Source organism: Nematostella vectensis, chromosome 6 (genome assembly GCF_932526225.1).
Source record: "Nematostella vectensis chromosome 6, jaNemVect1.1, whole genome shotgun sequence".
NCBI classification, from domain to species: Eukaryota; Metazoa; Cnidaria; class Anthozoa; order Actiniaria; family Edwardsiidae; genus Nematostella; species Nematostella vectensis.
The window spans coordinates 4,905,115-4,916,197 of record NC_064039.1 but is presented as its reverse complement, the minus strand read 5'-3'; the positions used below and the strand labels follow the sequence as shown (position 1 = coordinate 4,916,197).

The window sequence follows — 11,083 nt, the reverse complement described above, 5'->3', positions numbered from 1 at the left end:
GGGTTCTAATGAGGGAGGGGGGTGCGTAGGTCAGGGGGGTGGCCTAGGGCCCCCCTCTAGTAGCCAGCAATACAGTAAATGTATGAGACATCATCTAAAATACAAAAGAAAATGCCTTGAAAGGGCCCTTTTGAGCCCCCTCCTGTCTACGCCGCTTTAGGCGTGTTTTTTTATGTTGAGGGTTAAAAAAAGACAAGTTTTTGGTAGCTGAGTGGGGGAAGGGGGGGGGGGGGGGGGGGGGGGGGGGAGGGGGGCGTGCGTGGCGTCCACCCCTAAATTACGAAAATATATTGCACCTCATATATTGGCCAGCGGTAACAGCTGGCAAGACAGGGGCAATTCATGCACAGATTGAATTGTAGAGGCACAATTCAGATTATATAGCTAATGTGAAGTTTTAATAAAAACAAAAGCATTCAAGACACATTTGTCAAGCTTTGTGGTCTTAGATGTTCAAATGGACGGATTTCCTCTAATTGAAAGAAGAAATGATAAAGAGAGTGCTCCGAATCTAAGAGAGCGATAAGTAGAACACCTGGTATCAGTCAGCACGCAACAATTTTAGAATTTTCAATCTAACATAGTATTTCCCCCTTCTTTTTTCAAAGGAAATTTTGAGATAAAGAAGGCGGATTTAGTCCACAAGTTATCACAATCACTTTCACTGTTCATTTTCAGCTTTTTTTCCTTTTCAACTGAATTTTTGTGAAATTGATTTGTTTAATGATTTCCTGAAACCTTCCTTACTTTGCAATAAAAAGTATTAAAAATGTTGTTTTGCTTTTGTTTACCATTCTTGTCTGACTGGATTTTTGTCTTCTGTGGTAAATAGGGCAATGGTATCAGAAACAATACCTGTAACACCTTTTCTTTCAAGAACCTTAAGTCAATTTTTGCCAAAAACAAGCACGAAATCAAGCATCTCTTTAAAACAATTAAAAGGAATTGGGCAGTTATTTACTTGAAATGTTTTCGTTGTGACCAGCGAAGCATTGAAAACAAAGTACCAGCAGGCACGGATCGCATCACTCGTTGTTCAACATGGCGCCCTCCATGGCGCAAAAGTCGCTTATTCCAAAGCGCTATATCTTAGCCTGTTTGATCTTTTGGGGTTTCTTCACCATGTACGCGTTGAGAGTAAACCTAAATGTGGCGATAGGAGCGATGGTTAAGCCTCATGTGGTAATGGTGGAAGGGAGAGCAGTGATTAAGGTCAGTGTGCTGGTGGCTGTCGAAGGTCAGGGGAAATTCTGAGCCTAGCAATCTTCATACAGTCAAGCTTTTATTTCAACCGACTCATTCAACTTTTAAAAACCCTTCGACTCAGGTTCTCATTCTCTCTTATCTTAGAAAAGGGCTATCCCCTAATGTATTTGCGAAACATGTTTTCCATCTCACTGCAAATAATATTTTCTCACCTCTCTGCAAATAGATAATTAGAAACAATCTAAAACAATCAAACAAATTTTACCTTTGTTTCTATGAGTCCTATTTACAAACGAACTGTCTTGGCATCTATTTGACACTGCCAGTTCAAATAGCAATCAACTTGTCAAGTGGAGTGACGTTTTTTTGTGATGTTTATCTTGTCATGTTGACTCTAAAATGACAATTTTAAAATTGCCATGGAAAATGTCATGATATCAAAAAATCAAATTAATCAAATTTTAAAATTTGCAGAAACCCGAGTTTGACTGGTCTTCAAGATTACAAGGTATGACAAGAAACAGTGAAATAATAACTTTATTATCAATTGTTCAAAACATAAACTTGGGTCCTGATTATAGCTTTTTTTCCCTTTCCAGGGGTCGTGCTCGGTTCGTTTTACTATGGATACGTTGCGCTACAGCTATTGGGCGGCTGGCTTGCCATCAAGATAGGAGCGACACGACTTTACGGAGCCGCAATTCTCGTAGCATCGTTGCTAACGCTATTAACCCCACTAGCAGCACGCGGCAGCCCGTACCTACTTGTGGCCCTGAGAATGCTTGAGGGACTGGTACTAGTAAGTAGTCGTACCCAGTCTCCTGAGAAATGGTCCGCACTTTCTTGTGGCCCTGAGAATGCTTGAGCGACTGGTACTACTAAGTAGTCGTACCAAGTCTCCTGAGAAATGGTCCTCACTTTCTTGTGTCGCTGAGAATGCTTGAGGAACTGGTATCAGTAGGTAGCCGTACCCACATGAAAACAGTGCATGCTTTCCTCGAAAGGCTGCTCGAATGCTCAACGCGGCAATCCTTAGCGCTATAATGTTCGAAAAGGTTACTGTTGAGAATTCGCGTGACCATTATCATTATTTCAAGAGACCTAGTATCAGATGGAGTACGTAAACTATGTTATTGTTTTTGACAGGGCGTTATGTTTCCATGCAACCATGCCATCTGGAGTAAGTGGGCACCAGCGATGGAACGAGCAACTCTCCTAACTATTAGCATTGCTGGTAAGCACGAACACTAGGCCTGTAGCCATCATAAGAAAGGGGGTTGGATCCAGCGATGGAACGAGAAAATCTCCTAACTATTAGCATTGCTGGTAAGCACGAACACTAGGCCTGTAGCCATCATAAGAAAGGGGGTTGGATCCAGCGATGGAACGAGAAAATCTCCTAACTATTCTAACTACTAGCATTGCTGGTAAGCACGGGCACTAGGCTAGTAAGTTATATAGGAAAGGGGTTTGATACTCATGTGGGTATTACGCTTGAATAGGAGTTACCATTTAACGAGTGCGGTACAATGAGCAAGAATGAGAAGATAATTACGAGAACATAGGCTAACGCCCCCCTTGTTCAAATAATCCTTGACATAATCCAAAACACGCAGTAAATGTACACTACTTATATACACTAATCCCATACTATGCCATATAAAATATGGTGTAGGAGTAATGAATCCATGTGTGATTCAAAGTGTCACAACTTGCATCGTACAAACATCTTTACAGTAGCGTTGCTAAAGGCAATGACAATGGTTTAAGCTCTATCCGCTTGTGAATGCCTCGATTCACCCTGGATGTAGCGCCGCAGTACAAAGCAACGAGAAGGTCTTTTTTCCCTGTACTCTAGGTTGCAGTGGGTAGCGTTGCATCAATGTGAATGTCTTTTTGTCCCCTCTAGGTTGCACGGTGGGAAGTGTAGCTACGATGCCTATCACTGGGATGTTAACCAAGTACGGCTTTGATGGCGGCTGGGCTTCAGTGTTTTACTGCTTTGGTAAGCAAATGCACTTTTACCTGGGTATAACACCATCGACTTGCTTGTGTTTTACTGCTTTGGTAAGCAAATGCACTTTTATCTGGGTATAACACTATCGACTTGTTTGTGTTTTACTGCTTTGGTAAGCACATTCACTTTTATCTGGGTATAACACCATCGACTTGTTTGAATATTTACTACTTTGGTAAGCAGGTGCTCTTTTAGCACTATCAAATTCTTTCTGTTTTAATGCTTTGGTAAGCACGTGCACTTTTATCTGGGTATAGCACCATCGACTTCATTGGGTTTGTTCGTTTGAATAGGGGCCGTTAAGTAGCGTAAATAGGCGGAGCCATGTTTCCTTGGATTTGTTATTCCACGAAGAATCAATTCCAAAAGTTACTTGTGTGCATGCGCTGGTTGTGCACAACCTTCAGAATACGAATGAGGAGAAAAACAGAAAGTGAACCATTCCGTTCTGTCATTTCTCCGCTTTTGTTCACTTCGTGCTAATTTACACAGGGGCGTTACCATTTTAAGCTCACGCAAACAGCGCCAACATCGGCCAGCATTGCTGGCGAAGGCTCGTTCGATCTAAAATGCATGCCAGCAAGTCCGTTTGTCTACTTATGTTCATTCGAGCAAGCACTTCGCTGGCCAATGGCGCTTTCTGTACGGGCCTGTGTACATTCGCTTCGTTCCCTCTTCGCTAGTGTGAAAATAGGCCTTTCAGCGTCACCACCCCTTGTTATTTATTATCTTTCAGGTGCGTTTGGAGTGCTGTGGTACATTATGTGGGTATTACTGGCGTATGAGACTCCATCTTTTCACCCGTCAATATCTGATGAGGAAAGGGAGTTCATAGAAGAGACCGCTGTCCACGCCAGTGAGGTGCGTATTTCTAGGTCGATTTGGGGGCAATCATATGCTTTTTGGAATAGGAACAGGGTTGCGTTTTATTCTTACTCTTGCTCTAAGTAGCAAGGGTGAGAAAGATTTTCTTCGGTCTTTATTTTTTGGTGCACCCGGGTTAAACAGTGAGCAAAGTACTTTATTTTGTAATTTTAATTATTTTTTATTTCTTTAGAATTCTTCATTATTCTCGGGAGTTCCTTTATCTTAATTATTATTAATATTGAATATCGTAGTAAACTATATGTATTGATTACAAATTAAGATCTGACACACTAGTGATTTACGTTTTATCGCTTGAGTGTGAAAGGTCTTCCCTAGATTTTGGCTAAAGCGCCGATATTTTGCAATTCTGAAAGGAAATCAGAATTGTATTTCAGATCTGGTAACATTTAACGTGATCTTCGTTGTAAACAATGATAGCAACTAAGGGTGTCGAAGCTGTCTGTAAAACTATTTATTGACGAATAGTACGAGGAAAATCCTTGGGTGAGTCAGATTTTATGACAAAGAGCGTCAGCGTTTTTATTATAGAGTGCGTCGTTAAAGCGTGTGAGACTCTACACTTTAAATCGCATGATTTATGATTTTTGGACGCTATATTCAGGTTTGAGGCCCCATGGCCGATACCTATGCCAAGGAAAATATGAACTCTAGAATCTGAAATGCTAAGAAAGTCGAGGAGAGTAGCATACGAGAGATTTATTACAGTATTTTCTAAAACTTAAAAACATAAAACATCATAGATTGCATGCATTTCACTGTAGCTGGTTTTTGTTGTTTTGGGTACAAAAAATATCATATGCACGTGCGGTACTGGACAAAGAAGTAAAAAGAGTAAAGGCAGCAATGTAGGCCTAGGTCGTAGTGTGCTGTACAAATGGTGACGGCACTACTACATTACGGCGAAATGATCGAATATTAATTTTTTAGTGCTAGTATCATTTATTTTGAATGTATGTGCATTGTTTGTGTTATTGTTATGTATCAACGCGCAAATAAAAATAGATTTTTTATTCCTGGTTGTCGAATAGTGTAAATGAGTGTTAAGGAAATGCAATTGTGTGCACTCAATTATGCAATGTTCGTTAATGTATTTCATTTTAGTTCAAATGATTTTACTTTCGCTTAAATGACAGTACATCGGCGTAAATGTTTGTAGTTTTGGCTAAAATGAATGCGTATTTCTCGTTAATGAAAAGCAAAAGGTGTATAGCAATACAACTATTCCCAAGAGGCGCAAGCGGGAAAAAGACCCCGATATTTTTCAGTGTGCATTTCAGCGAGCTGTGCGTGGCGTAACCGACTAAGACAGGGCTGGGGTCCTGGTTATTGCCTCCCCATTAATGCGCGGGTACCTTAGGTTCCTTTGTGTTGTACAGTTCGCTAGATAGCGGTGCTGGGGCCGAAATCTCCAGCTTAGCCGTAAAGCTTTATGCTGCCATACGGCGTTTCAGCGCATGTCTCGAGGTATGGTCTATTTTTCTCATTTTACCGGATCTGGACGAGGTTAGATTCTTGGCCATGTCCTTTTTTTTTACTTTTCACCAGTTACAATTCCACATTCCTTTCTCCCCTTAGCTCAGATCCGTTTTCAGTTTTTTTTTTTGCTTACCCTTGCTTCCCTTTGGTCACCCCTGTTCTCCGAATTCTAAAGGAATAACGTGAAGAACCTAGCACAGGCTTGACGTTTTACCAGGGTACACACAGAAAAAGACAAAAATGCTTCCTCGCTCTTTAAAGTAAAGAAAAAATAAAGTGCAACCCGTTCCTATTCTAGGCATAGGTATACAAAATTTGTTCCCTTTGTTCTATCGCAGCTCAGCGGCGGCGTGCCGTGGAAAGAAATTTTAGGGTCCAAAAGAGTGTGGGGCATAGCGGTAGGTGCGTTCGCTGGCGATTGGGGCCTCTACGTGCTGTTGATTTGTGTCCCTCTGTACCTACTTGACGTCATTCACTATGACGTACATCATGTAAGTGTATTATCATGACGTCAACAATACAAATTACGTCCCATAATCAGTGTGGTATCATCAGTTACGACTTGATAAGGTGAACGTTTCACGTCACAAACTATGCTATAATTATCCAACACTGACATGACGTGCGTATCGTGTATTGTACGCGGCGTTATAAGTTTGAAGTCACGAAACACTGACGTATTTTATGGGAGCTCCCCTGGGGGAACTCCCATAAAACAGACGTGGGTGATAGTCGGCAAAATCACCTAAGGGATACCTTGGGTATGAAAATCTTACCCCTAAAAGATAGCACAATGAGAAAACCTACCCCTTAAAAAGATAGCACAGATGTGCACGAAGCGATTTTCAAATTTAAGCAACAAACACATTTTCAGCAAAAAAAAAATTAAACATCCTCTAAGCGATAGCACTCTGTAGTATTTTATAATTTCAGATCAGTTGCGCCTTTTAAAATTAATTGCGCTAAATGCTTATATATATGGTATAGTAAATGACAATAAATAACAGGCTTTTGATTGTGATTTGTATCCATACCATATTTATCCTCAGATGGGTTTTGTAGCCGCGACGCCTTTTCTGCTAAAGGCAATCTCATGCCCCGTGGGGGGATGCGTAGCCGATATGTTGCGAAGACGAGGGTACCTCCGAACAATATCAGTACGAAGGCTGTTCTACTGCGCAGGTATGGTCACGTGATACATCAATACAAAGGCTGTTCTTTTGAGCAGGTGCAGTCACGTGATAAACATAACCAAATCCGTGTAGACGAACTGAACCCTTCTTACCCAGGAGATGCATAATTTAAACAGTATTTCATCATAGTATAGGTTTTTTTTTCTGGAGTGACCAGTTTATGGTTTTGAAATTCAAGGTACGTTGCGCAGTGTAACACAGGTCTGTTGATGCTTTCAGTTATTGTAAGTAATGTCAAGATACCACCAAAGAACTAATAGCGTGGCATTCGGAATACAAAAAATAAATATAAAGGGGGGTAGGAACCCCTTCTTGTTATACCCTAGAGGCTGGCCGGGGATTGGCTGCAAAGTTGTGCAAAAATGCGTTGTTTAGCATATACACTTCTGTCAAGACTCGTTTTTTTTCCTCAGGCGCAACAGCAGGAATGTTTATCGTACTGTCCGGGTACATAGCCCACCCGGTGTATGTCGTCATCGTAGTCGGACTAGCAGGCCTGATGTCCGGACTGATATACCCCGGCTTCCAGGTGAACATGCTGGATATAGCCCCGCGAAACTCGTCAATCATCATGGGATTGTGCAATACTATTGGTGGAACAACGGGCTTTATAACACCCATGATGGTCGGGTTCATGACAAGAAATAAGGTCAGTACTAGTCATTCTAAGGCGTCACAGGCATCGGAGTGAGACACGTGAGGCAGATGACAGTCCGAGAGTTTAAAACACCCGAACTGTTTAGTGTTTAATCCTGTAGAGAACTTCTGAAGCTACTAGACGACACAACGTATAGACGATACAAATTCACGGGCCTGTAGTGGGGTAGTTTCATATTATTTTTTTTCCAATCCTTTTAGTCCTGACATCAGCTGTTTTATTCCTCAAATGAGAAAGACTCTTGGTCTTTTTTTATTTGCTTCCGGGCTATCACAAACACTAGTGGTAGAAACACGCGCGCGGAAGAAAGCCCCAGCCTTAGATTTGTCTACGCTTGTAATCTGATTACAAGAATTTGAATACAGAATTTTGTCTTTCGTACCCCCTTAGTGAATCCTCCAGTGACCTTTCACATATTTGTTATCTAAACTACCCTAGCACCCCCTCGTATTCCAACTCATTTGCCTTTAAATCACTGTGTGTATTCAGACCGCTGAGGAGTGGCGGTTGGTGTTCTGGACCACTCTTCTCGTCTACATTATTGGAGCTACGGTCTTCTGTCTTCTTGTTTCGGTGGACAGGCAGCAGTGGGACAAGCCTAAAGAGCCGAACACACAGACACCAGTAAAACGCGGCCTGGAGGAGGTGTCCAATGATAGTATTGAGCTAAGCGAAGACGCAGAGCTCAACAAGAAACAGTGAGCCAATATGGCTGTGCAACCACTCCGTGGAACGCAGCGACGTAGCCAGGATTTTTAACAGGAGGGGGTCCAAAAGGGAGAATTTCTCCTGTATTTTAGTCTTATACATTTACTGTATTTTTGGCTGCTTAAAGGGGGAGCCGGGCCCCCTAGGACACCCCCTGGCTACGCCCCTGGAACGAGGCCTGAAGAAAGTGTCCAATGAAAGTGTGGAGGGAAGACGCAAAGCTCAATAATACACATTGAGCCGAATGAAAAGTGAGCCAATGTTGGTTGATTGATTGATCCCATATGCTAAAAACTATAAAGCCTCGTGCAATCAGCACCAACGAGAAAGGAAATGCAAGCACGTCCAAAACCTGGTGTACAAACCAGCTTTGCTAGGCTAGCGTCTTGTAATGCTGGCGCTGTTTGCGTCGGGAATTCGTCGGCAATTCGAGCGCCTCCCGCGCCAGACCCCTAGCAACTCGCCTTATCAATCAGCTGTGAAACGCAGCCTGTAAAGTGTCTAAAGAAAGAGCTATCTCGAGAGAAACTATTACTGTCAACATCAGTAGACATAAGGAGCGCAAGAAAATATCAAGAAAGTCACATAAATTAACTCTCAGCCGACTTCAAAATTATTATTTCTATTGCATAAGTCTTTTTACATGCTGCTGAGCGGGACACACACACACAAAAAAGTATTTTTGTACGCATTTTTGTATCAATAAAATATCATATTATATCTATGATTATTAGATTTGATTATCATAATCAACTAAGGAAAGGGCTTATTGAGGATCAAACAAATATAGGCTTTTTTAGCTGAAATCCCATAACATGACTCCGAAACCACCTACAGTGGAACCTGTATTTCACCATACTGGATTTAACGATAACCTCATTCTCGGAAACCCAGGGGTATTTCCCTCTAAAGTTTCACTCGCGAGTAAATCAAAAACCCTGGGGAACAGTAAGGAACGAACTTGGCAAAAAAAATCTAGGCCTGGGTTTCCGAGGATGCGATAACCTCGATTTACAATAGTGTTCCTTTCTCCTGGCGAAAATACAGTGAAATTTATAAGAAATTACCTCGATCTAACGATATTGGATATAGCAATATTTACGATAGTAAATCTGTTCTCTCAAGCGTAATTTTGACCACGGTACAACGATATTACTGAATATTTCTATCAAAAACAGTGAAAAACTCATCAATTTTTTAATCAATTTTTTTGACTCGACAGATCTTTTTAAATACAGATGACAGTATTACAGAGAGTGGCTGAACTTGTAAAAGTTGATAATTAACCCGACCTCGCTACAACGATATTTATGGATTTTCCTTTATTTAAAATCGAGGACGTATTGCAAATTTAATTTTTTAACTTTTAATTTTTAGGTTTGAGCATTCTCTAGCGTAGCCCCCTTTCTTTCTCTTCTTTTTCCCCAATTAGGCGTCCCCCCCCTTAGGGACTGTGCAATACTTATCAGGGGGGGCTGTAAAACCAGAGGGGGGCATGTTACCAAGATAAGGAGGGGTCAGCCATAACTTTTTCGCATAAAAGGGGGGGGGGGGGGCTTACTTAAAATGACATCAAAATGTTCGTTTTGTATCCAGATATTTCAAAATTTTGTGTTTAGCTTTAAACACAAAATCGATGCAAACTTAAAGAAACTCTTTGCATTGCAGCAGTCTCACTTAGGACCGCTCTGTTCTACAAATCTCTAGTTTAGCCACGCCTTTAGCGACAAAATGAGCTCGTTGTTTGTCTTGATGTCGCCTAGGTCTAGATACATAATTCCGATTTTTTTTTAGTATTTTTAGAGTCAAACGGGATTTTTAGAAAATCTAAAGATTTTAGGAAAATTTCAGGATTTTAAGGAAATTATTTAGGGTTTTAGGAATTTTAGGCAAAATTCCTACCGAATACTGCCGGTAGAAATGTGATTTTTTCAACTAAACCGATAATCAATAACGTCAGTAACTTTGCTTGGCTATTTAGTCACTGTCCACAAAAAGTACCGGTCTCTGCGGCCATATTCCCAGAATGCCTTGTTGGCTTCTTTGCTTTACCGGTAGAAGCTTGTAAAAAGTATAAATCGTAATAATATATAATCGTATAATCGTATAATTGTAGAAGTTTGTAAAAAGTGTAAATCGTGGAAAGTTATTTCTTTCGATGCGAATAATGCTGAATTGCGCATTTATACATACACAATAAAAAAACACAACCTAAATAATTATATTTTTTTATAATTAAGGGAGGAATAGCACATTTATAGAAACAAAAATATAAGAAAATTCGAGATTTTACACGCTTTTTGGGAAAGAAATCGTGATTTTTAGAGACAAATTCGGGATTTTTAGACATTTTTTGGAGAAACTTCGGAAAGATTTTTAGACCATTTATCGGGAGTAATGTCAAGAGCACCCAACGACCATTTTCGGTCAAATATCGGGAAGCAAGGTCACCTACGGATTTCGGGGTCGGCCTAGAAATGTCTACTTTTTTCGGAATTTGTATTTCTAGATCACTTATGTTTCTCGGGAAGAGAGCTGGATCACCTATGTTTTTCGGAGTTGCTTTTGTCACCACAATTACCTATACTTTTCGGAGAATATGAGATGTCTAGTTTGTCGTCCTCGGATTTCGTTAATCGTTGGGAGCATAAGCGGGGTTGGTTTTTGTTTCTCGATTACTTACTTCTTGGGAGGGGTGGTGGTTTCAGTGGGAGGGGTGGGTGGTGGTTTCGAATTCTGCGCTGTTTATAAGAACGCGGTGGGCGACCTAGTTTTTATGCACGGGATTTTAAACTGTTTAGCAAATTTGTATCGCTAGAAATTCTTTGGTTTCGAATAATTTTCATATATAAAGAAACGTTCGCTGAGAGAAGTGTGTGTGAGTGTGCGTGTGTGTGTGTGTGTGTGTGTGGGGGGGGGGGGGGGGGGGGGGCTGGC

At 41.0% G+C, this 11,083-nt stretch overlaps 1 protein-coding gene across 2 annotated transcripts; it reads left to right on the top strand.

Annotated features, from left to right (window-relative positions):
- Nucleotides 1–854: 854 nt before the first annotated feature.
- Nucleotides 855–8,870, top strand: LOC116604445 (vesicular glutamate transporter 1). 2 transcript variants are annotated; one of them, XM_048729501.1, is made up of 10 exons: nucleotides 855–1,212; nucleotides 1,681–1,714; nucleotides 1,806–2,005; nucleotides 2,353–2,440; nucleotides 3,116–3,211; nucleotides 3,960–4,084; nucleotides 5,926–6,078; nucleotides 6,637–6,769; nucleotides 7,194–7,429; nucleotides 7,928–8,870. In XM_048729501.1, exons 1-10 carry the CDS (start codon nucleotides 1,042–1,044, stop codon nucleotides 8,138–8,140), a joined length of 1,449 nt encoding a protein of 482 aa, XP_048585458.1. In that variant the 5' UTR covers nucleotides 855–1,041; the 3' UTR covers nucleotides 8,141–8,870. The 2 variants fall into 2 exon arrangements, with proteins under 2 accessions (XP_048585458.1, XP_048585459.1); XM_048729502.1 differs by lacking the exon at nucleotides 855–1,212 and adding an exon at nucleotides 1,268–1,327.
- Nucleotides 8,871–11,083: the final 2,213 nt, after the last annotated feature.